Source organism: Aulonocara stuartgranti (genome assembly GCF_965226115.1).
Source record: "Aulonocara stuartgranti genome assembly, chromosome: 18".
Lineage (NCBI taxonomy): Eukaryota > Metazoa > Chordata > Actinopteri > Cichliformes > Cichlidae > Aulonocara > Aulonocara stuartgranti.
The window spans coordinates 11,116,650-11,142,824 of NC_138954.1; the positions used below are offsets into that span (position 1 = coordinate 11,116,650).

Below are 26,175 nucleotides of genomic sequence, written 5' to 3' on the forward strand. Positions count from 1 at the left end.
TGCTAATAATGTGAGTATGTCAGGGCAATACAGGGCATGTATGTGGAGCCAGACAATAATGAGGTCTGCAACAAGCATTTCAGATACATCAGGAATCAGCTCTGTGGCCATTTGTGTTTGCAGGGGTGATTGTCAGGCAGAAGTCTCTGTGGACTATTTTTGCAGATGGCATTGTGATCTGTAGTGAGAGTAGGGAGCAGGTGGAAGAGAGCCTGGAGAGGTTGAGGTATGCTCTTGAGAGAAGAATGTGCGTGAATGAGAGGGAGACAGGTATAACAGTGAAGGTAGATGGGTTTAAGCAGCAAAAGTTTACAAGATTCTAGCGGGTTCTCATATGGTGTATGGTTTGGAGACAGTGGATTTGATAAAAAGATTTTCACTGACAGTGACCAGGATGGACAAGATTAGAAATCAGTATATCAGAGAGACTGCTCAGGTTGAGCAGTTTGAAGACAAAGGTTTGGTGTGATAGAGGCGGATGCTATGGATGGGGTAACATGAAGGGAACACATGAAACAAGAAGAAGAGGACCATGATATTTCTCAGTTATATTTCTCCTGTTTTCCCTCACAGATGTTTCACTATTTCTTTCACTTGAGTTAAACACGATTCTATTTGCGTTTAACTCCATTTCCCGACACGCACTTGTGCTTGAGCGCAAGCGCAGATGGGTTTATTATATACAGGCAGCCGGAAGCTATACTGTGAAATAAACGGAACGGGATAGTACTTGGTAAAGTTTCTCGCCTTTTGTGTTTTGCCTGATTAAACATAATGCAGCGGTTAGCAAATATAGTTTACCATCTGTAGCTAACTGTGTATCAGATGTTGGTTTTTGTTTGGACGGATCTTCGGTTTTTATCGCTACTGATAGGCTGGCTAACCAGCTAGCTTAGCAGGATGGCAGCTAGCTGAACTGTCGTTAGCATATGGGGCCCTACGTTCACAGGAGGGCAGCTCTCTGTGACAGTTTGATTGTAAATTCATCGAAGATACAGAAACGAACCTTGCCATTTAAACAAATGAGCAGATAATAAGTAGCCAGCTGTTCTAACGTCATTTTTAAGGAACCCAGCAGAAAATGGTGATTTAATTTGCCCAAAGCGAAGGAAGATTAAAAGAGAGTCAGGCTTGAATAATCTGTTTGCAACCAGAGTTAATTTAGGATACTTTAAAGGAACATGTGGCTGCTTATTTTCTTGAAAAACGTGAATTCATTGCACCCTAAATAAATTTCTGTTATGTATTGTTGTCCATCATCTAGGAGATGTTAAACATAGTTTTCATACCTGTATATTTTTCATCAGTTGTCTGTCTTCAAACGATCATTTTGTCAGACCAGGTTAGTTGTAGACTAGCTTCCAGAGTAGGTTTGCCAGCTTCAGCTTGGTCTTTACTATTGAACTATGTGTAGCTTTTATTTGTTTCAGTCTTAGTCTTTTATATATGTAATATGATGGGTATTTGTAAGTAGCTCTGATAAGACCAACACAACACTGATGAATCATCTAAACATCACAGTCTTAAAAAAAACAAACCCAAACACTTGCGCTGAAGCCTCCTCATGTTTCTTCAGAATTGACTAAATTAGGGGGGGAAAAATAACCTTGACATTTCCTGTGTGCACTTATTTTCTTTTATCTCCTTTTATAGATACTCATGACTGGTTTAAGATTAAGGTTTCATTTCTTATTTTATATCCCAGTTACCTAACATGTTTCTTTTTCACATCTAGTTTTAGTTAACTATAATAATCATGATGTTCAGCCTACAAAACCTTAGAATCAATAGGTGCAGTCACGTAATTTAACTCACTTCCTTAAACATGTGGAAGTACTCAGCACTTCCTTTTTCTGTTTACCGTCCACAGTGCGGACAGCCATTGGGCTGTGTCAGGTAGCTGTCTGCATACAGCCCATCACATGATTTACAGTAATGTGAGATGATGAGCTTCAGATAAGTCACTGTGTCTCTGACTGGTGAGGTGATCGTTTGGTTTTTTCCTACTCCAGCTGTCTGGATTGATATGTTGGATGCGGGATTGTTTGAATGACAGAAGCCCCATCTGGTGGGTGGACATTACTGGTGCAGTTGCATTTTTTTTTAGGGATTATCATCGTACTGTTTAGAAACAAAGGAAGACAACACAGGAAAGAGTTCCAGCTTGTTTTACTGTTCTGCTACCTTAACATCTAAAGATCGGTTACAGATCGTGATTATTTTACATACATTCTCTCATCTGTCTGCAAAGTCTTATGTTAAACATGTTTAACTTTAAGCGGTAAATTGTGTTATAACTATGTTGTTCGCTTTAACAACTTGATCTTTGTTTTTGGTGGTAGACATACTTCTCTGACAATGATTGGATTCTGTTTTGAGTTTATCTGCCTTGCTGTGAAAGCATATTTCTATCGTTGCAGTGTGCTCTAACATAGAAAATTAAGCTCTGTTATACCGAACAGGTTGTAAAAGACAGCATACGGTATCCACAGGATATATCTAAGTCACTGGTCCTGAGATTAAACTACAACATTAACAAATGAGCTAAGTGCTCTAGTCTGATTATATGGCTGAAAAGGTGCACAATTACTGATGTTTTTGTAGAAAAGATTTTTGAACAATGAGTTGAAACACTGGTTTGAGTCAGAATATTGTACCTCTGCCCACTGCAGGTGTGATGGAGGGGTGACGTGTGAATCAGAGGAGTGATTAGGCCAAAGCAGCCATGACCGAGTGCTTCCTGCCCCCCAGTAGCAGCCCCGCAGAGCAGCGCAGGGCCGAGCACCCCGGGGGCGTGGCCCGCACCCCGAGCTCTGAGGAAATCAGCCCCACCAAATTCCCCGGGCTGTACCGCACCGGGGAACCATCGCCGCCTCACGATGGACATCACCACGAGCCTCCCGACGCCTACGTCTCCGACGATGACAAAGAGCACAGCAAGAAGAAGAACAAGTTCAAGAAGAAGGAGAAAAGGAGTAAGATGCTTTTTTTGGGAAACATGGATTGAGGGAGGGAAGGACAGTATAGCACAAGTGAACTATTTGAGATTGCAGGCTTATTTTTGACTCTGAAAATAGCACTTTGAAAAAGTTTTTTAGCACCAGGTGATCTAAATATGTATACCTGTGTAGAAAAAAAAAAGTTTTCTTGGATGTGGAAATATGATAATCTGGTTCTTCTAAAACCTTTTACTTTTCCAGGCATTACCTGAAAAAACGTGCACATGAGAACCCAAATGTTAGATCTAACATCTAAACTTTAGCTCCCTAACACAAAGTGTGACTGAAGTCCAGTCTTGGGAACAAAGAACTTAATTGTTTGCTGACTTCAAAGAGAGTGAGTGTGTACACTGAGGACATTCTAATCTAAACTCCAGTAGTGAGAACTTCCCTCTTATCGTCTCCTGCTGTGTGCTATGTGGGAAAAGGCGACTTCAGACAGTATCGAGTTCTGATTAGACATAAACTCTGATGTTGTCCAGAGTTTACATAAAAGGCCTCGTGTTTCCACGTAACGGTAGCCAAGCAGGGTGGCCAGAGTTTACTGAGTATATCCAACTCTGCAGTATAGATTGTGTTATCACCACTATCGCTGTGTTTGCTTGTGCTTGAGTTATCATGCAATAAACTGTAGTAGCACCTTAATTCTAATTGCATTGTAGTATTATGGCAACCAACAGAGTACACTGTACAGTTGAAAGAAAAAGGTGCTTTTATAGTGGGTGCTAAACTGTGACACCCATCTCTCAAAATACTTCACAATACCTTTTTTTCACTTACTTTGTGTTTATACACCACTTTCCCTTTAATGATTAGTTCTTATTATCGCCTGCTCTATTCCGCAGTGTTTTTCTTTTTTTGTTCTGTCTCCTCCTCACCTGCAAATGGTAATGGCAGATGGCCCCACCCCTCCCTGAGCCTGGTTCTGCTGCAGGTTTCTTCCTGTTAAAAGGGAGTTTTTTCTTCCCACTTTTGCCAAGTTCTTGCTTAAAGGAGGTTGTTTGAGTTATCTATATTATTGTGGGGTTTCTGCCTTACATTATAAAGTGCCTTGAGATGATTGGCAACATATAAATAAAGTTGAATTGAGACCAAGAGGTTAAAACAGTGAGATAAACGGAAAATACTGACAACAGTAGAACACAACAGGACACACATTTATAATCAGACTTGGGCTGGTTTATGAAATAAGGACGATTTTATAGCTTTGCAACCATTTCCAAACAACCAGGAAATGAAGTCTGGTAATAAAAAGCTGTCAGATGTTGTTCTCACAGGCGCAGCAGGACAGGTTTTACATAATAGAAATCACTACAAACCCTATAATCTAGTTTAATTGAGCCAAAGATTAGATTACATTTTCAAAAACATTCCAACATTTTTTTTAATATATGTTTTAGAGGGCGGCACATGGCTGTGTTATTCATCAACAAGGAGAAAAATGTAGAATATTTCAAACCTTGTATTTTAACAACTGGGAGCTACCGAGGGAGCTAAAGGTCACATCAGTACTAATGAGGCGAGCTACTCCCACGTTTCCATCCTGATGGCTGCAGTGGTGTGAAATGTTCCTCTGCTGGGGATGTTTTTCACCGTCGTCCACTTTTTTGTCATGATTTTTCCATGCCTGGATTTAGCTCCTACACCAGGATATGGTGGGAGAGAGGAAGAGATGGACAGATTCAGCACACACCCACTGAACCCAGTGAAGGTGTGTCTCAGGCAGCGGTGTGATACGCAGAGCCCATTCTTGGGGAAACCCAGCGTAGATAAAATTAGGAGGTTGAAAGTGACAAGGGGCCCCTCGCTATCACTTTAAAAAAAGCTTAGAGTGAGCTGTTCTGGAGAGGAGCGTTGTAAGGTGCAGTGGGAGCTATGCTAAATCAGTGGCTGACCTCTTTTCCTAGTCCTCATTCTCCCCCTCCTCTGCTATCTTCTCTCTCTCACCCGTTTCTCTTCCTCTTTCTGTTTCGCTGCTATCATAGTTCGGTTATAGGACGGAGATTAGAAAACAGAGGTGCTACTCCCTTCAGATCTAACCTGATTTCTGCCTCTTCTACTCTTTATTTACTTTCACAGCGGAAGGATACGCCGCCTTCCAGGAGGACAGCTCGGCAGACGAAGCAGAGAGCCCGTCCAAAATGAAGCGCTCCAAGGGAATCCACGTGTTCAAGAAGCCGAGCTTCTCCAAGAAGAAAGAAAAGGATTTTAAGGTGAAAGAGAAGGGTCCCAAAGAGGACAAAGCCAAGGATAAGAAGTCAAAGGACCTGACAGCTGCAGATGTGGTGAAACAGTGGAAGGAGAAGAAGAAGAAGAAGAAACCAGCCACAGAGGCAGAACCGGTCCCAGTGGAGACCCCCACCTTCAGGCCCATCTTTGGAGCCCCGCTGGCTGAAGCTATCAAGAGGACAGCTCTGTATGATGGCATCCAGCTACCAGCCATCTTTAGAGAGTGTGTGGACTACATTGAAAATTATGGGATGAAGTGTGAGGGCATCTACCGGGTTTCAGGTATCAAACATTTTGATTCTACCTTCTTCCTTTTTTTTTTTTTAAACAACGTCTCTGATTACTCACATTGGCTCTTTTTTTTCTTTCAGGTATGAAGTCCAAAGTAGATGAACTGAAAGCTGCGTATGACCGAGAGGAGTGCCCATGCCTGGAGGAGTATGACCCTCACACGGTCGCCAGCCTGCTGAAGCAGTACCTCCGCGAGCTGCCCGAAAACATACTCGGTCGAGACTTGGCCCAGTGGTTCGAGGATGCTTGCGGTCGGCAGGTCGAGGCCGAAAAGGTGACGGAGTTTCAGAGGCTGCTGACCGAAGTGCCGCTGGAGAGCCGACTGCTTCTGTCCTGGCTCGTCACACACATGGACCACGTCATTGCCAGGGAGGCAGAGACGAAGATGAATATTCAGAATATCTCCATCGTCCTTAACCCCACCATACAGGTCAGTGGGAAGGAGATCAATCAGTGAAAATGCAAATGCACCGTTACATGGGAAAGGGAAGAAATATGCAAGAAGATCATGAGCTGGGGCAGAGAACATCAATTTTCCAGCAACAGGCAAACTAAACATCAAATAATAATGTGGCGCTTTGGCTCAGGCTCAGATATAGCTAAAAAAAAAAAAAAACAACCCTCCCCCTAGCAACAAACCAGTGAAATTTTATTGGATCAAAGAGTCAGTTCATCTCTGAAACCCTGGCCCAGTTTAGTGAAGCTAATTTATTCCCATAGGGGACATCTCTGTTGGTGCTCCACTTATTCTGAACCAGCAGCAGCAGCCGCCACAACTCTGTTAAATAAATACTTCTCCCACTTAATGAGCACAGTCCAGGGCCAGTTTAATCAGGCTAAATAAACATGCAGGAATTTGTATTGTGGAGGAACTGGTGCAGATACAATTCAGCTTTGTGCTCGTTTCCCTCTGGTGATCCGTGTGCCTCCTTTCCAGATTGGGAATCGTGTCCTTTACATGTTCTTCACCCACGTGAAGGAGCTGTTTGGGGATGTAGTCTTGAAGCCAGTGGTGCGGCCACTCCGCTGGTCCAACATGGCGACGATGCCGGCTCTGCCCGAGACCCAGGAGAGCATCAAAGAGGAGATCAGACGGCAGGTGGGTTCGGTCCTGTGGCAACTAATGACTGCCTATTTTAGTGTTTGAACAAATGAGTTTAAAAAAAAAAAGTTTCTTCTTTTGCTTCATATCTTAATATCTGCTGCAAAAGGAAATTATTTTTTTTAATATAAGCAGATGATGATTTTCCCTTAAAGCAGGTTTTAAAATGTTACAACATAGTAATGCAGCTTTAAGGCCTTTTCTATTTATATTAAAGTGTCTTGTCAGCAGTACACATCTTTATCTTGGGTTTGTTTCTCAGTGTGCCAGAACTCACCTGTATATAAAAGAAAATGCCAGAAAACACGTCAGCTTCAGATGGTTTAGTCTGTCGATTTGAACCCCAGTCTCTCGGCTGAAGCTGTTTCTTTAACATTAAAAAATGTTCCTTCGTGGCCTGGATTTCCAAAACAATAAAACATCCCAGAGGAGGCTCACACATCTCAATCCCTCCTAGATCACCTAACTTAGAATATACTGAAAAGTTATTGTAGATTTTTTTGTCCTATGATGCTCAAATCATGTTAATTATCCATGGCAACTAACTTTATTTGTCATTTATAAGTGGTTATGCGTGAATCTCAGACTGCCCTTTTTAAAAAGATTATATGGTTTATTTTGCTACTTAATACTTGGACTTTTTTATTCTCATATTGACTACGTTTTTAAATGTGCTTGGCTCCTCTACTTGTCTTGAGCGGATTGTTGTCATCAAGTAAATTTCAGCCAATATTTATGAAGGTATTTGTGTGTAGGAGTTCCTCCTGAACTGCCTGCACCGGGACCTGCAGGCAGGGGTGAAGGACTTGTCCAAAGAGGAGCGGCTCTGGGAGGTTCAGAGAATCCTGACCGCTCTGAAACGCAAACTGAGGGAGGCCAAACGTCAGGTAATCTGTCTATGTCAGTATTTATGTTTCTCTGGATACAATAGCTGTTCGTATACCCAGTAATACCAGTGAGGGTTTGAATTTCCACCTCTTCTGAGATGTATAGAAATTATAACCTTCATTAAGGTAGGAAACAGCAGTAAGATTGTTTCTTTAGTCTGTATTAAATTGAGCTGGGAGTCCTTAATAAACTATAATGTGGCCCTACACAGTAACAACAAAAAGGCAAATGCAGATGAATCGACCAAGATTAAAGCATTGTCTTGTTATTTCAACTAGAACTACTTTCTAACTGTGCTGTATGTGTCTGCTCTCCGTGGGGCTTTAGGAGTGCGAGAGTAAAATAGCCCAGGAGATAGCAAGCCTGTCAAAGGAAGACGTTTCTAAGGAGGAGATGACTGAGAATGAAGAGGAAGTCATCAACCTCCTTTTAGCACAGGTGAGTAATTCATAAAAACACATCGATCAACAGCTTGCCAAGAAAACCTTTAAACGTCTTCTCGTTCTCTCGATAATCAGGAGAATGAGATCCTGACGGAGCAGGAGGAGCTGATCTCTCTTGAGCAGGTGCTGCGTAGACAGATTGCTACTGAGAAGGAGGAAATCGAGAGGCTGCGGGCAGAGATTGCAGACATACAGAGGTAAAAGAGGACAGTGATTAAATATGAGGTGTGAACAAAGAGTTCCAGTGTTGGAAGTGTAAAATTTATAATCTATACCTGATGTAAAAGTGGTCAATGTCCCAGTCAGGTACATTTTCTTGCGGATCTTTAGATCATTTTCAGTGTGACTGCTGATTTCAGATCCCTCAGTGGATGTCTTGTTGTGTCCTTTGATTTGTGCGTGAAGGACCATATTGGGCTGTTTTCAGGACAACACTCTGGTACCATTGCATTGTGTGAACCCCTGTGAATGTCTCCTCATTAGCAGCAATACCCCTGATGACATTTGAGCCTGTTTGAGAGAAAAACATGATGTTTTCCCTCTGGTTTTATGGTCGAGCAGAAATGGTGCATTCGCTGTCCACTCAAGTCCAGGGATTGTCCGTCTGCCTGGAGTGAGCTCTGTTGCCAGATAGAGGCATTATACAAGTATGTGGCCCAACAGGTGTATGGGCTACTTGGGTCTATGGGCCACTCTTGCTTGTGCTGTTGTTGGTCCATCAGCCAGTCACAGAGGAGAGCAAAGTGATAACACACAAAGAGCTGAAGTGAAACAGAGTGTTAAAAGCAATGAAAAGTGTCCACTGCAGCCGCTGCCTGTGCTTTTAATACTCTGTATTTTGATCTTTGAAGTTTTTTTCCCATTCCCAGTGAACTCCAGTATCCCTCCCTGCTCTATTCCAGCTCACCTGTGAACCAGTCAACATTCGGCAGCCACTTTAAGTCTTGCTTTAAGTTGCTTTAAGACCGTGTATTTGGTCGGACAAGTTTATGGGACCATGAAGTAAAACACGACATTAGATCCTAGCAGTAAGCCAGCATTGTGTTCCTCCGCAGTCGGCAGCAGGGTCGCAGCGAGACAGAGGAGTATTCATCAGACAGCGAAAGTGAGAGCGAGGATGAGGAAGAGCTGCAGATGATACTGGAAGATCTGCAGAAGCAAAACGAGGAACTAGAGGTGAGAAAGCATCCAGCCTCCACTACCTGTTGCGGTGGTCCTGCGGTGTTTGACAAAATTGTGGTTATTCGTATTCCAGAAGCTCAGCATGCTTTTGTTTCTGGTAATAGTGAAAGTATTGGCTGGAGTTTTACAGGATCTAACTCTGAATGTGTACTTTGTTGCCCTGAAGAACAAAAACACTCACCTGAACCAGGCCATCCACGAGGAGCAGGAGGCCATCTTGGAGCTCCGCGTTCAGCTTCGCCTCCTGCAGAGCCACAAGCTACAGCAGGAGTTGACCGCCCAGCCGCCAGCCGAGCAGGCTCCACCCACACAGCCGAGCCCGGAGGCCCGCAGCGATGAGCAAACCAAGCGCTCCGTTGCTGCCGTGGCTCCTACCGCCGATGCAGCTGCTGCCACCACCAACGGAAAGGCAGCTAAGGATCCATCAAAGCCTTCACCAAACAAAGACAAGAGAGACACCAACATGTGAGACCTCTGTGATGCTTTTGATGGTCGTCTGTGCTGGTGTTCGTCTCTACCGTGGGCCAGTTGTCCTGCAGCGTTGCTCGCTATCCTGCTGGAGATTTCACATTGCAGAGCTCATTAGTGACCGTGTCCACCAAGTGGCAGACAAGGAAAAACCTTTTATATCATCTTTGGTGTCCTAACCTTCTTTTTCACATCCTCATGCAAAAAAACCACCCTGAAAAAAACAAACAAATGCTAGGTTTAGCTGGTGTAGCGGACAACTGACTACCACTGTAAGAGACTAGCAGGGACCATGTTTTCAAATATGCCGTGCCAAGCCTGTATGAAGGAGGAAGGAAGGGGCAGGAAGGGGAAATGAAGGCAATGAGAGTAAGAGAGGGTAGATTGTAGATTATTTCTCACTGGTGAGCAAGTCAGGAAGCGATCACTAGACCACAAATGTCATCAGTCCCTGTCGCTCAGATTCGTCCCTTACCTTGATGCAAATTTGACTTTTTCTTTTGGATAGAGACCACTGTGCCATAACTTGAGGATGCCCCAGAGAACCACTGATAACAAAAGCTTTTTGAATGATGAAGAATTTATGATTGGTCTATCTATATATTATATATTTAAGTAGTATTCTGAAGTACACAGATGACTATTCAAGAAGTACATTAATTTTAAGTTGCAGCTTTTTAGTAATATATAAATATACAAATAAATATATTGTAGAGTCTCTGGTTCGTTTTCTTTTTTTGGACGGCAGATTCATACAGAGAAGTGTTGCACCTCGCAACTAACCGGTGGATGAAAACACGAACAGCCAAATAACAAATGTGTGTTCATCGCTGCAAAACGCAGACAAACAGCTGGAGGCCACACTTTGCTCCGTAGTGCAGTCGTCTTCTCAGTTACCTTTGCCTGCGCTGCACTAACGAGGAAGAGCGGGAGATCATATTTGTCCAGTTTAATAAGGATGTAACAAGTCTGTGCTGATGATTTATTTTTTGCTTCCTATATGGGTGGAGACACTTTGTTTTGTACTCTTCATGTGTGGAGGTTTTCTTCAATCCTTTCATTTCACAGCTGATCCGTGTCTGCTGCAACCTAATGTCATTGTTCGATAATATTTAAGGCAGAGATGTGTCCTGATTTACTTTTTCTGTATATTATTGTAAAATTGCAAACATACTGTATTTTCAGCTCTTCGTGTTTTGTCTTCTTGTTGTTGTTTTCTTTTCTTTTTTTACCATTAATAACCTGTATGGAGTTACGCGAGTGCGACTGCCCTGCTTTGGTCACAGGCAAATCCATGCAATCTCATCTGGACTCCCGATTCCATGAAACTAGAACAGGCTCAGAAGCTTCTCGTGAGGTTATTTTCATATTGTTCTGAGCTTTTGTAGCTGATTGTTACAGACAGTAATGCTGTGAAGAATAAAGTGTCAGTCTAAAATAATTATCTCACTGTCTCTTTTCCTCAAGTTTACCTTTTCACTCGACTATGTCTGGCTGGACATGTATTCCATATTTAGTACTTCTCATTTTCCATTACACAGTATCTGCCTAAATACAAACCTGAGCATCTCTGAGAGAATAGAAAGCTGGACTTTGACTCTGAAAACAAATTACTCAAGAGATAGTGGAGCCACCCAGCTTTTTTTCTTTTTTTGGTCAGGGCTTTAACTGGTTTCCGATTTGGAAACTAGGCTTGTCAAGTAGGACTAAAAAAACTAAGAGAACAACGGATGTTAGGAACTGTCTTTTCAAAATTAAAGCTTGACTTGAATTCACATAACATAATGACCATTTTCTCTTGGAAGGAAGCAATGGTTGTAATTTAAAAGAGTAGATTTACATAGTCTACTGCATTTCAGGAAATGTTGGCTCTATAGATATACAATTAATATTAACCATAGAGCTATACATACCTTCACTGGGCATTTTATTAGGTACAACTTGTTATTACAAGGTTGTAACATTTTTGTTCCTTTAGATTTGGCTTAATTCTTATGTCTTCATGGCACAGATTGAACAAGGTGCTGGAAAAATTTAACCATAAAGATAATGACAGCATCACACAATTACTGTTGAGTGTGTTGAAAACACGCAGTTCTTTGAATCTTTGGGCTGAAGGAGGGACAATACTCGGTGTATAAATGCTCAATCAACAATCATTTATTTCCATACAATTCAACAGTCAGAGCATTACAACGTCCGGACGGGAGAGATGCTACCAGAGGGTCAGGCACATGTCTCAAAATGGTGACGGGTTGCTCAGCTTTTTATAGTCTCTAGTGGCCCCCAGCTAGTCGTAAAAGCCAAAACATCACATTTTTTCTCTGTTACAGCGCCTAAGTTATGACCTCGGCAGTTGTTTCTCTGCTTTCTGTAAGGTGGGGGTGTGGAATGTGGTCTATCTATCTCCCCTGTCTTTAGACACAGAGTCTCCTGCTTACAACCTTCTCTTCATGATTCAACAATTAAGCATGTCAAGAAAACAGTGTAACACATTCCCAGCAGATCAAGGATGCACCTTTATCTAATGAACTAATATGTGAATATGTTCTGTTAACTCAAAAGTATAATGAGAACTAAACTACATACAGATCACACACTCTATTTTAAAGGGTATAATATGATCTACAACAATATCATAATTCAACTATTTTGATTACATCTATAAGGTAACATATAATAACAGAATAATATCACAAGTGGTTGGCTGAGTCTCCTGTTCCACCACATCTGAAAGGTGCTCTATGAAATAGAGATCTGGTGACTTTTGAGATATTTGGAGACATCTGAGCACAGTGAACAAAAAAAGAGATTAAAAAAAGGGATGTCTATAAGGATATGAACATGTCAGCAACAATACTCAGTTAGGTTGTGGTTACAAAGATGCTCTCTTCACCCAGCGTGTGCCAAGAAAAGATTCCCCTCATTATTACAACAGCAGCAGCTTAAATTGTTGATAGAAGGTGGGGGATGGATCCATGCATCCATCTTACCTGGTGTTCTTTTTCTTTTTTAACCATAGATTTCTTGCAACATTTACTGTGTCACAGTCATTCCTCACTCTTCTATGAAAAATAATAAAATCACAACTCACAAGACCATATGACTGAGAATTGCCTTATAAGTAGCTTATTCAGTCTTGATGGTTGTATTTTCTTTTATTTGTGGTCATTTCTATCATGTACCACAGAAACCTGCATAGCTTGTGACTCTGTGGTTACTGTCAGTTTTCCTCGGTGCCCTCCCCATCTTTCTTTGTTTCGTGATGTTGTAAAGTATGTTAACAGATTGGCCAGGTATACAAAACGGCTTGGCACCTTAATGGCCAAAATCAAGTTGATTTATAAGAAATGCCTTGGCCCATATATGGTAGTAGTTTGGGTGCTGAAAGTGAACAAAGTCTTTATCTTGTCAAAAGTCAGACTACCAACCTTGGTCGGTTTTTCAGTCCTAATGCAGTGTGCGTGCATTTATTCTGCCAATTCTCAGTCCAAACTGGCCCAAGCCCACTTACAAAAAACCCACCCAAGCCTGGTAGCCATTACTGGGCTGGAGCCCAGTCATTTTTGGCTGCCAGGGCACAGCCGGCTGTGTGATGATCCTACTTTAGGCTTTTATTTTTGAAACAAAAACATCATTGTCACAGTCGTCATTGTCTTTGGTTAAATTAGTTAATTGCAAAAATATGTTAAGAGCAGACCGACATTTCCCGGTCCTGTTATACTTTCATTGAACTGAAGACCATTGTATGCACTTTTATCTATTCTTAACTAAAGAACACTGTTTTTTTAGGGTAAAATAGGTCTAAAATCTTTCATCTCTTATTTCAAAATATAAACATGTAACTGACAGGCAGAGATAAAATTGCAAACGAAGTTGTTTGTTGGAGCCTTTTCGCATTATTTGTGCCAAAACGGCTGTAAGATACCTTTATTTTGAAAGTCACTGCCGGATGTTGTAAAATTTATTTTATGCGCCTTGTCAGCCGCTTAGTGGAGATGTCTGTCTGTATCAGGGGCTGGGTTTCTATTTTATCCAAGAAGAGGGGAAAATAATAGAGTTTCAAGCATGAAGAAAGAAATACATTGAGTGTACACTGACAAATGATGATTTAAAAACTTTCCAAAACTTACCATGGCTATAAGGGAGCTCAAGGTTTGCCTTTTAGGGGTAAGTGGTTGATGTTTTTGTTGATCCGTTTTGGGGGCAAATTCCTTTAGTCTGCTGCGAAACTGAAAAAGCCGACAACATGTTGATGTTAACAGCTGCTCGTTTACAACTTAATGGTAGAGTCGGTACTTTGTCAATTCCGGTATTTTATTTAAAAGAACTCTTTGTCGTCTTCGTGAAATAAGTTGGGAATTTAACTAATATTAGTAGCTAGTAGTTGGCTTAAAACCAGCCTCATCGGTCGGCAGTCATTTTGAGTATGTCCTCTCGCATGTATTTTGTAGTTCTTAACAGATTAAGCTCTGCTGTGTAGTATAAATCTTTACTTTATAACGGCTCTGACAGTTTATCAGCCATTACGTCATCATCGGAGCCAGCGAGCCGTTAGATTTCTTGCTGCGTTAGCGAAACACGTCAGTCTGTCTTTATAAACGGTGACAGGGACGGCGAGAGCGCTTTGGACCGCAAACTGTCGCTTTATCGATGATGTGTTGAAGTCGGGAGCTGGGAACTTTTCAGAGCCTCATAAGGTTTTTAGGCCCTCGCATACCTCCTCAGGGCCCTGACATCCTCACTAAAATATTTTTTTGAGTCAGCCCAACCATACGCTGACCTTAACCCATCTTTTGTTACACCTCTGCATGCTTATAACAAGCGGGAGGAGCAGATTTTATGCACATTTAAAGTCACATAAAACCGTACAGGGGTGTTTATACGATTAAAAAAATGGGGTGCCACATTAGGAGACTAAGAAGTGGGTGGGTGGGGGGTCCTATTTTCTTCATCAGATGTGTTACATGAAAAGTGGGACTGCATGAGAGTTTAAATTATAGACAGACTCAAAGATTAATGTAGATACAATGAGTTGAGCATTATTACTGTTGACATGTCGGTCTTTTGGAATCAGAGGTAACAATTGAGAGGGGGGGTCTATCCAGATATCGGTAGTAATGATACCAGCACTGGTTTTGGTATCGATACTAGTGCGATAGAATTGATACTTAGTTTCTATGATCTAAATTCAGTATGTAGTCCATTGAACTGTATTAAATGACTTTTTGGGGAAAGGATAAAACAGACTTTAATGTCTATTTTATTTTTACCCTATAACCCATTTAAACAACAGAAGTCTTTTTGAGACAGGCACACTTGCGCCTTTTTTCCAATAGTACCAATTTGACTCAACTCTACTCATTTTCAGTTGTTTTCAATTACAACTGAGTACCACCTAAAAACCGAATTGAGTTGAGCCATGCTGAGCCCAGTAGGTGCTAGTGGGGCAAAAGGGCATTACGTTCCAGGTCTCCAAAAAACACAGTTTCAAGATACACAAAAAGCTGAAAGGTGTGTTTTATTGTGTTATCCAATTACTGTGGTCAATAAAATGTATTCAGAATTTGCAAATTGATGGTGATTCATCTCATAAGTCATGACACACCACTCTTCTCTACATAAGTTGATGTTATAAGTTAGAAGTATCGGTATTGGTAACAGCGATACTGGCCTTGTATTTACTTAAAATCTGCAGTATTGCACAACACTAATAAGAGGTGGCTCTCTCTGTGAACCACATGCTCATTTGGCTAACACCTTGTGATTGTGTTGGGCAATTAGTATATTCTGAAAAGTCAACTTACTAAATGGAGTCTGTAAGTAGGAAGTGAGTCTGTGATATCAGTAAAAAAATGTATACCGGTATTATCTCGGATGATGATGGACATGATATAGCCACTGTTTGCAAGGGAAAATGTGTATTCCCAGAGTGGTTGGTGAATAGTTCCCAGAGGTTGCTTGGCTGTTGCTACAGTAGGTGAAATCAGTCGCAAAGAGGACGCTGTGCACAAAAGCCTCTTTGTGATTGCTTTGGTGGCTAGCAGATTGTTGTGCTCACCTGGAGTTAGCATGGAAGATGCTGATTACAGCTGGAACCTTTTGCAACCACAAGAGTTGCCCCCTGCTGGCCCTTAGTAAGAATGCAGGTGAAGTATTCATTGTGAAAACCCTTAATAAGTAAAAGTGATTATAGTACAAAAGTTTTACCATCAAAATATATTTAAGAAATCTAAAGTGAAAGTACGTGTTACACAGAGTCATACACCGTGTGTTACTGGATAATTTCACGTTATCATTTTAATGACTTAAATACTGCTGTTGCATACTCTTGTATTTGCTATGGTTGTATAATCCAGTAGGTTCAATAGTGACCGCTCACTCTTTGTGTGCATGTCCTGTGACTGATTGATGTTTGCAGGACACTGGAGTTGGGAAATCCAGCATTGTTTGTCGATTTGTCCAGGATCATTTCGATCACAACATAAGTCCAACCATAGGGTGAGTGTTAATCAGCAGAAGGCTTAAGCAGCAGGAAACTAATCAATCGTGTTTGGACACAAAGCTGAAGTAAAGATGTACAGAAATGTACAGGGAGATTCAGCCAGTTAATCAGTAATTTGGCTGAATGAAACTATGCTCAAGCTCAAGTTAAGCTTGTGTTTTTTAGTGATCTCAATCCACATCATTTGTACTAATGGGTAGATTGATAATCCTATGAACTGTCTATAAGCTACAGAAGTTAAACCTAATTATAGAAGAACTGATTACTCAAGAGATAAAAATGAATGTACCTTATTTCATTTGGGTCTTTTATCTTAACTGAATACTTATATATACGTATAAGGAATTGCATAAGACACTATTGTCAGACTGTTAAAACTTAACAGACTTTTATTACTATTTAATATTTCTTTAGTCCACAGTAAAATTGGGCGGATTGGTGATAGTCATAACCTCTGAGACAATGTAGAACATGTACAGCTCAGCCAAAAGGTCTCCTTCCTGTAAGGGAAACCTCAGCAGGTAACACATAGCTTATTCTAAACAAACTTTAGCAACTGAAATAAAGACAAACCCACGCGGGAGTCATCCTGCTTCAGCTCCACAACTCCAATAATTCTCATAAGGTGTTTTCATTTTATTACAAATATGTGATTTAATTACATTTTTGAAGTACAAATTTTAGTTAAGTGTTTGCAAGCTTTAATGCACAAATAGGGTACGAGTAGTGGTTGAAAACAGTGTAAAAAATGTAACTTATGGGAAAATGGGTTCAAATGAATAATTGCAAATCCACCTTCCAACTTCTGTAAGCCTGTGAAAAAACCTTGATTTTACTATGTCATTGCATCTGATTTTTTTTTTTTTTAAAAACCCTCACTTTGGAGTAACACTTTAAGGCAAAAAGATTGTAGAATTGTTTAAAAATTATAGTTTTCTTAGTACTTGGTGCAATAAACACTGAAATAAAGGAGGTTTTACATGCCTCTATAGCAACAAACATGCTGTCCCAAACATACTTGTTTTCAGTGTTCTTACTTTCCTGCTGACATGCACAGATTTTTTTCCCTTTGTTTTTAAAGAGTGACCTAAAAAATAGCTGTTGTGAAATGCTTTAAATCATCCACAGAGCGTCATTCCTGACCAAGACAGTGCCATGTGGAAATGAGCTACACAAATTTCTAATCTGGGATACAGCTGGGCAGGAACGGGTAAGTGTACGCAACAGAAACTCCGCATGGACTCGCTGTTAGCTTTAAGTTAACACATGTGATGTTGATTTTCCATTAAACTTTGCATCAGAAAGCTGGTACTCGTGATAGGTAGATATTTATAGGTTATGAAACAGGATGCTTGACACAAGAGTTCAAAGGTCATGAGACATCACGGTGATTAATTTGATGGCTAAGAGGGGGAGGTGGGTTATAGCTGAAGCTTGCCAAACCTGCTTACTGCATGGAAAAAACTAACGCGAGCATTTCCTGCTTATGTGTGAAAAAAGTATGCTGGGACTTCTGCTGTGAGCGTTCTATTATTACATTTGACCGACTGATCTTGTGTGATCAGTGGTGCTGATTGTAAACATCTGTGAACAATACAACTGTGGACACTCTTGAAATATTGATGTCACTGTAGTGTAGTGTTATCATCATGACTGTGAGCTTGCTGATTAAACCTGTGACGTCTGAGTAATTAATATAATTTCAAAAACATGCCATAATATTTTTTTCTACATTTATTATCATTCAAACACCATCTGCTTGTTTAAACACACGCTTCCCTTACCTGACATTTTTGGGGTTTTAGATACCAAATATAATTGAACATGTCAGTGTTTCTCAAACTTTTCAAAACGAGTACCACCTCATAAAATATATGGCTCTTAGAATACCACCCTTATGACCAACATTAAAGTACAATAGTATACGCCTATTTAACACCATATAGTTTACATGAGACAATTTTATTTCTTATATGAATGTTATTTATTTTAACTGTCATAAACAGGATGTGACAAGTGATAATAATAACAAAGGTACTGCATTAAAACATTCACAGCAGGTGGGATATCTGATTGATGACCACAGTTTGAGAACCACTGGAATATGTTATTTGAAGGCACTGATAATGTTTTTAAACTGAAAAGGGTTTTATAAAATAAACTTCTGCAAGCCATAAATGTAATGAATTTTTTAAAACGGAAATGATGCACTCATTTGATTTCTTATTTAATTGGCCACACATTGTCTACTTTATTAAAATACATACGAGCGATCGTGGCTCAAGAGTTGGGCGTTTGCCTTGTAATCGGAAGGTTGCTGGTTCGAGCCCCGGCTTGGACAGTCTCGGTCGTTGTGTCCTTGCGCAAGACACTTCACCCATTGCCTACTGGTGGTGGTCAGAGGGCCCGGTGGCGCCAGTGTCCGGCATCCTCGCCTCTGTCAGTGCGCCCCAGGGTGGCTGTGGCTACAATGTAGCTTGAAATCACCAGTGTTTGAATGGGTGGATGACTGGATGTGTAAAGTGCTCTATACAAATACAGGCCATTTACCATTCTACCGATTGACTTTTTTTTTTTATGATTGTTGAGTTAACTAAACTGCTGCAACTTTGAGATGAATTGTATCTTCTCTTCTCATTGGCAGTGGATATATAGTTGTACTGATGATAGTTGCTGAGCAATGTGTCTGTGCAGAGGAGAAGAAAAGCTGCGCAAGCTTAAGGGAATGGTGCCGGTTTTAACTGATAAGAGAAACCAACAGTAACTTCAGTACAAAATAGAAATAATTTTGATACAGATGCCATACATTGGTATAGGAAATGTAAAAGAATATAACCTGAGTGTGATATTTATTCTTAAATTGACATTCGTTTTTGGATTCACTGTTTATAAATGATCTCAAAGTTTGGCACGTGTTGGTACATTATTAGCCGATGCGTTCACTCATCGTTTATCTGCAGTAGGCTAACATTTAGTGAGGTGATTTTTACATTCAGCATTTCTTTACAAGCTACCACAGTTTGTCAAGTCAAAGTGAAGGTAACTGCTAAAAGTTAGAAAGGCCTGGGGACTTGAGGAAGTAACTGTTTCCATAAACTCATCATGTAAGAATGTATGGGCATAGTACTCTGCCAGGCTTTTATAAGCTTTTTTTCCCCCTTATTAATCATAGACTGAGCACTTTGGATCATATTTATGTGTGATATACCAAAAAATGAAATCAATCATGCTAACTAATATAAATGTGTCGTCTTTTTTTAGTTTCACTCGTTAGCTCCTATGTACTACAGAGGATCGGCTGCTGCTGTCATTGTCTATGACATTACTAAACTGGTAAGTGTAACAGCAAGTTTACTATTGCTAAACTGGTTAAAGTGTCAGGGCTGTTAGCTCCCTGGAAAAAATGAAAAACATCAGTAACAGCTGTCCTGAACATTTGTAAGTGAAGAATTTTTGCTACTTTTCCATCACTGTGAGATGCTGTGTTTCATGACCTACAAATGTCATTCTTTCCTGGTTTGTTAATGGAAACTCGTCTGGGGAAAAAAAAGCAATGAATATATGACAGGAGACGGAAAAAAACTGCTGGGCATATTCTCATAAACGATCTATCCCAGGATTGACCCCAATTTCTTCTTGTTGTCCAGGATTCGTTCCAGACGCTGAAGAAATGGGTGAAGGAGCTGAAGGAACACGGTCCAGAAGACATTGTAGTAGCTATAGCAGGGAATAAGAATGATTTAGGAGACATCAGGTGGGCTTCTTTTTTTCATCTCTCTTTTTTTTTATATTTGTAGTTTTTATTGGTGATCTTGTACAGAAGGAACTTTACAACATACATGGGGACAAAGATCAGATAGCCATATACATTGTTGGTCAACATATCCAACAGAATTTCAATTTCTCAAAACTGTAGGAAGATGTAAGTAATAGTTCCCAGTTGTATTTCTCTAACTGGAGGCAGTTGATCCAATCTTGGTGTGATGTCCACCTTATAGTTGCTTACCTAGGTAAGGAGAGTCACTTAAATAAAATCGCTTCTCAGCTCTTTAATGTACTGGGTCCATCTGGAACAGAGTTTGTTGAATTTGTCTCTTTGAAGCTGCAATTTTTCATCTCTTTTGTTGCAAATATGTTTAAAAAAAGTTTCTACAGACACTGTTAGACTGAGTTAACAAACAAATGTGAAAATGGAAATAATTTACCTCAAAAGGGGTCCAAAGTTGAGGGATTTTCACAGTGAGCAAACTGCAGAGAAGAAGTACAAAGTATTGTGTTGCAAGTCTTTAAGAGTGAAACAGGACAACTGTTAACTTAATCCGGGCAGAGATCTGAATCATCGTCTAGCCACGTCCTGTCATACCACACTGAAGTAAGGTGGTTAAGCCAAGGACTTGTGCATTTCTTGAATTTACAACCACTGGGGTTCTTTGTACTGACAGCAGACTGATCTCTGAGGCTCTTCGTCACATGTTCTGTCAATGAATAGCTCGTCAATTGTGGTCGTTTTCAGAAAGTACTTCTATTTTTGTTTTATTGCCTGACAGACTTGATACCAAACTAAAATATATATGTGGCCTATGAACTAAAATAATTTTGACACCCCTGTTATTGTATCTGTAGACATTTTGTTACTGGCAGCCTGTCACAAATATACATCTTTTGTTAACATTTTTAGTTGAATTCATGAGAGATTGCAAAGATAACACAATTTGACAGGCATAAAATGGCATTTCTACCCCAACAAACTGATTCCCAAAGTGTTATAAGCTGAAACCCCGATATATTTTGGCACGGTGTGCAGTTTGTCCTTAAAAAAAATGGAGGAAACTGCACAATCAGAGGTGAGAAGAAGTGTCAGGCCTGAAAAAAAAAAACATGTCTACATCCAGTTAGAAACTCAACTGGTGAAAGCGACTAATTAAAATGCAGATTTTCCATCTGAACTGTTCATCTTTTTTACAGGGAAGTTCCTATGAAGGAAGCTAAGGAGTTTGCTGAATCAATTGCGGCTATTTTCATTGAGACGAGTGCCCGAAATGCTGTCAATGTTGAGGAGCTCTTTCAGAAAATCAGTAGGTTTTGTGGCTTTTTGTTTTCTCCATCAGAAGTACTAGTGTGTCCTGTCTTGTGCTTGATTTAGAGTGGCCTAAGCAGCCTGCTGCACCTCCCCAGAAAAGTAACTACACTTTTAGAGCGGATCAGCTCTAAAATCTTCTCTCTTGTCTGCATTTCAGTGAAAGTAACTGTTGGTCATGTTAAACACTAGTCTATGTTAATACCCTAGTGAACTCCAGCTTCCTCTCATAGTCCAAAAACGGATTTGTTAGGTCAACGAATCTAGATTGGCTACAGGCCCTGTGATTGAGGGTGTCCTGTCTAGGATGTACCTGGCAACTTGCAGTATGACAGCTAGAATAGACCCTGAAGTGGATGATCAGTTAACAAAGTGGATAAATGTGACAAGAGACAGTTTTTTTTAAATGTATCTTTTGTTTGTGCTCAGAATGGAAGCAGAAAAAAATCTCTGACTTTAATTATTCAGTTCCAAATAAACCTGGACTCTACATTACCCTGGAGCCTGCAACACAGCATGACTCCAAATGATGATATGAAACATGCAGTTTGTAATGCACATTTTCTGTTTTAATTGCATTAAGGTTCTGCCATAATGTGGGGGATACATTTTAAATCAAATATAACACAGTGAAAGTTTTATTTTTATTCCGGCTAATTGATGCTGGGATGTTTTGGTTCAACGCTGTGTATCCTAAGCTAAGCAAACTCCTTTCTTTCATGTGGTCATCAAAAAAACTGCTCTGCCTTAATTTTAGTAGTAGTGAAGCAATGCCAAATACAACTCAGCTAAATTTATAAAACTCTTTGTATGCTTAAGATGACTAAATCTGATGTGGAATCTCTTTAAATGTCTGTATTTTTAGGTAAACAAATTCCACCCCTGGAAAATTCTGAGGTGGACAGCAATGATTCCTTTAAACTCACACGACAGCCTGCTCCATCCACCAGGAGGTGCTGCTAGTACCAGCAGCGGCTGATAAGATTACTTCCTTCCGCACTAAGGACCCACCAGCACAGCAATCCACACGGCGTCTTACCCTAGTGACAGCACAGTGAGCAGACTGAAGTTGGCCTGCACGTGTGGTTGATTGCAACATGAAACAGAAAAACCTGCCAGCAGTATTATATGCGTCAATCCACCAGTTTTAACATGCATGTTTATTTAATTTATTCCTAGCAGTTTCAGATCTGCTGAAGTCATGAAGCAGAAAGCCTTCAGTTTGTCCCCCTCAGGTGGTGTTCTGGCTGAACTACTGTGTGGTGTGATACATACAGAAGCTCATTCTAAATTTCAACTCATTTTATACTCTGACTTTAAAATTGAGCACAAATTAAAAACAAGCGGAGCTGACGTGTTTTCTAAAGACAGGAATTTAATAGTTGTTTTCATCACTCTCCTTCTCTGTAGACTATTATAGCACTGTGGCTCTTAAACACATTGAAATTCTTAATATCAATTTTTAGCAAGTCTAACTCCTCCACCCATGAAGCATTTGTGCACATGTGCCACATTTAAGTAAGAGGTCGTTAAGAACAAACTCAGACGAGCATTTATCTCTGTAGCTCAAATGCGACAGGTTTACATTCCTCACGTGTTTTTCACGCACATTTGCTTTAGAAAGATTTTAACTGTAGTGCTGCAGTGGGAACAGCTTGAATCACAATTACAGCATGACACCCCCGGCTGAAACACTGTGACCAATGCTAGAACTGTTTACATAGTGATTTGTTAAAGATGTTTTCTACGTGCTGAAGTGTATTGAGATTTCATTGCAGGGAACGACTGTATACAGCTGCCAGTCGTGTTTTTGTTTTTTCATGCATTTTACCTGTAAAAGGGGGTCACTTTTGTATTGTTGATAAGAGACAAGAACTGCATCTATTTGACTTTAAACATGTGTGCAGCTGTTATATTGCATATACTAACCAAACTCTAAAAGAACTGTGGGAGCGCAGCCCTAACCGTTTAAACCGTTCATCATGCAGCACTTTGCATATTTACACAGTATCAGCTGGGAGTTGCTTTAATAGTAAAAATGTTAACTATTGCAGTTCTCCTTAACTTCAGCATACAGGAGAAATTATTTGAAGGAACATGAAAATTAATTACAATACTGACCAATTAGTTTTGCATTGTCATAGCTTACATTTGTAGTTTACATTTGTACTTGAGTTACTTATTTACATTATAACGTGTACAGTTTTTATCAACAGGTATGATGGGATAATAGAATCAAATGTTGACTTTGTAATGCCATAAATATAATGATATTTACCGCCCTATATATGGGAAAATATACCAGCCTTCATTCAGAAATCTTCTAGTCTGTGTGGCCTTGCTTATCTGAAAAACATACGGTGCATACCTTTAGGTATATGACGCAGTTTTTTAGCTCAGAGGTTAATTTGGAGCAAATGTGCGGCATGGGACTACAATCTTCCACTAAAATGCACCACTCAGTAATTGGCTTAAGATGAAAACTGAAATGAACTTAAGAGCTTCTTAGTACCAGATATAAACAAAGTTATATCAGCTGGAAGAGTTATGATTGAAAACAACCTTCATACAATGTAGACTGGATTTCTCAGTGCGCATTGTTTGGACCCCCTTTTGTGTGTTGAGCTGGCGACACAAGTGCCTTTTGTATGTTTTTCTAAACAAAATGTATGACATGGCTAAAATGTGCATACTGTTAGAATTAATTACTCATGTCTGACCAAATATATACATAACACTGCCATTCCTTTACAGTCACACTCATACTGTATGCTGCAGTCATGCTTCTCTGTTTACTCTATAGACCAGATTAACATCTGTATATTAATCAATGTAATAAAGAAGTAAAGATTCAATTTCTCTTCAAATTTTACTCTTTCCAATAATGAAATACTGAAGTGTCATCAAAGATCTCAAACACCGTCAAAGGATTACAAACTAAGCTGATGTCTGTACAGTTTCTCAGTCATCCAGTAGTCTAGAGAGCTTGAAAACAAAGAGGCAACTGAACTGATGATATTTGATCTATCAATCATCCAAGAGTCTTCTTCAGCTGTAAAAGTAAAAGGGGGTGAATCCCGCTTGCTGTCAAAGAAACTGGAGAATTTTAGCCAACAAGCTTGACATCCCAGAACACTTCAGACCCAGCGACACACTTGACAAAAGCTGGTTCATGCCAAAGACAAAACTCCCAAACACATGCTAAGTATCATAGTGTTCTCACTGGAGAAAACAAACAGCTATTCCATAAATGCATGGCACAGCGTAGAAGAGCCACCTTGACAGGACAAGACTGAGCTACACATCTGCATCTAAAGGATAAAGGCCACTCTTTGAAGGATGCCAGAGTTCAAACTTTAGACTGAGAAGACAAACGGTTTGAAAGAGGAGTAAAACAGGCCATCTGTCCACTGATGTGGATCGTCATTGAACAGTGGCTTATGACACCAATGAGGTCTCGCAGTACTTTTACTTTTAACCACCCTTAAGGTGTTGGTAATGACCCATACCTTTCATTTTTAGAACCGAACAAGCCTCTTTTCTCAAGATCTCTATTAAGTTTTGATAATGGGTAAATGAGTGAGAAAGATGCAGTCACTAAAAGAGGGTTGTATCATGACATTAACATCTTGACATTGTGAAAACACTCTATGCAGCCTCATTTAAACCACCTTATACTGGAGTCCTATGGAAATGACTGAACATGATACTGGTAGGGAAGGTATATTATGGAAGAACAAATGTCTGGCTTTCACCTAAAAAACCCGATATCACTATAGAACAACCTTTTATCTTTAACAGCAAGAAATGATCATTATTTCTGAACATGCACAAGCGTGACACTCTGAACTGCTTTAAACACCTCAAATCACATGTAGACTGCGTCCTATTCAGTACAGCTTACTGAGGAGAAGTCCTCAATTCCCATAAAAGCGATGGATCGCAGTTGTCAATGGTCTCTAAGAGAGCAAGCCTCAGATATTAATAGTTCACAATGAGTACACACACTGCACAAAATCGCTGGATTCCTCGCAAATAGCATCTTAAATTCCCCTTTTTAGCATTCCCCTTTTCATCTACGCTCACATGATGGCCCAAAATGTGTTAAGTTTCATCTCTCGAATAAAAAAAGTTTTTCTTTTTTAGAAAGAGTTCTCCTCAACCAGTTGGTGTTTTTCTGCACTGACTTCAGTATTAACTAAAAAAGAAACAGCTGCAGGAAGATTTTCAAACTAGTTAGGTTAGTTGGCAGTAGGTCACCAGTCTGCGTTCAAGCAGCACTGCCTTAAAAACAGTCATGATTCTGTCATGGAAATCACTACGTGGGCTCAGGAACACTTCCAGAAATCACTGTCTGTGTCTGGGAATTAATGCTTGTGTAACTGGGAGCTCGCACACCTTTTTCCAGGTGGAAAAGCAATCATCACTGCTGAAAGGTATATACACTTTTTAGAGCAACATAAAGCTCCCATCCAGATGACGTCCTCTTTCAGGGAAAGCTTTGCATATTTCAGACTATGCTAATCTGATTACTGCCTTAGTAGGAGAAAAGTCCAGGTGCTGACCTGGCCTGCCTGTATATCAGACTTTTCACCAATGAAAAGCATTATAAGCATGATGAAATGAAAAGTAAAAACAAAGAAGAAGACCTGGAATTTTTGAGCAGCTAGAGTCATATATCAGACACGAACCAGACGACATTCATCTCTCAAAAGTCCTACAACTGGTCTCCAAATTTTTCCCAGAGGGATACAACTGTTGTTAAAAGTAGTGGTTAAAATCATGGTTTTATAAGATCTCCAAATCTAAAATAGTCTAATGAAATTTTGCATTGATGGAAAAAAATCACTTCTGTGAAAATAAGATAATACTAAAGGCCTATAGTCCCTTAGTATCTGTATACTCAGTATACTGTTATCAGTATACTGATTAAGTAATCTGTGGTTTAGTTTGATTGCACACATTGATTACGTCGTAAACAAACATCTTTA

At 40.1% G+C, this 26,175-nt stretch overlaps 2 protein-coding genes across 3 annotated transcripts; both read left to right on the top strand.

Moving 5' to 3' along the window:
- Nucleotides 1-637: 637 nt before the first annotated feature.
- On the top strand, nucleotides 638-11,043 carry ralbp1 (ralA binding protein 1). Of its 2 annotated transcripts, none has more exons than XM_082512349.1 (10): nucleotides 638-733; nucleotides 2,673-2,975; nucleotides 5,079-5,510; nucleotides 5,600-5,949; nucleotides 6,457-6,618; nucleotides 7,377-7,508; nucleotides 7,837-7,947; nucleotides 8,028-8,149; nucleotides 9,008-9,128; nucleotides 9,301-11,043. In XM_082512349.1, the coding sequence occupies exons 2-10, from the start codon at nucleotides 2,726-2,728 to the stop codon at nucleotides 9,601-9,603; spliced, it is 1,983 nt and encodes a 660-aa protein (XP_082368475.1). In that variant the 5' UTR covers nucleotides 638-733; nucleotides 2,673-2,725; the 3' UTR covers nucleotides 9,604-11,043. The 2 variants fall into 2 exon arrangements, with proteins under 2 accessions (XP_082368475.1, XP_082368476.1); XM_082512350.1 differs by lacking the exon at nucleotides 638-733 and adding an exon at nucleotides 1,980-2,068.
- Nucleotides 11,044-13,570: 2,527 nt separating this feature from the next.
- On the top strand, nucleotides 13,571-24,039 carry rab31 (RAB31, member RAS oncogene family). The gene is made up of 7 exons (XM_082513421.1): nucleotides 13,571-13,772; nucleotides 16,024-16,103; nucleotides 17,236-17,317; nucleotides 19,369-19,440; nucleotides 19,755-19,861; nucleotides 21,073-21,182; nucleotides 22,050-24,039. The coding sequence occupies exons 1-7, from the start codon at nucleotides 13,737-13,739 to the stop codon at nucleotides 22,145-22,147; spliced, it is 585 nt and encodes a 194-aa protein (XP_082369547.1). The 5' UTR covers nucleotides 13,571-13,736; the 3' UTR covers nucleotides 22,148-24,039.
- The last annotated feature ends 2,136 nt before the right edge of the window (nucleotides 24,040-26,175 follow it).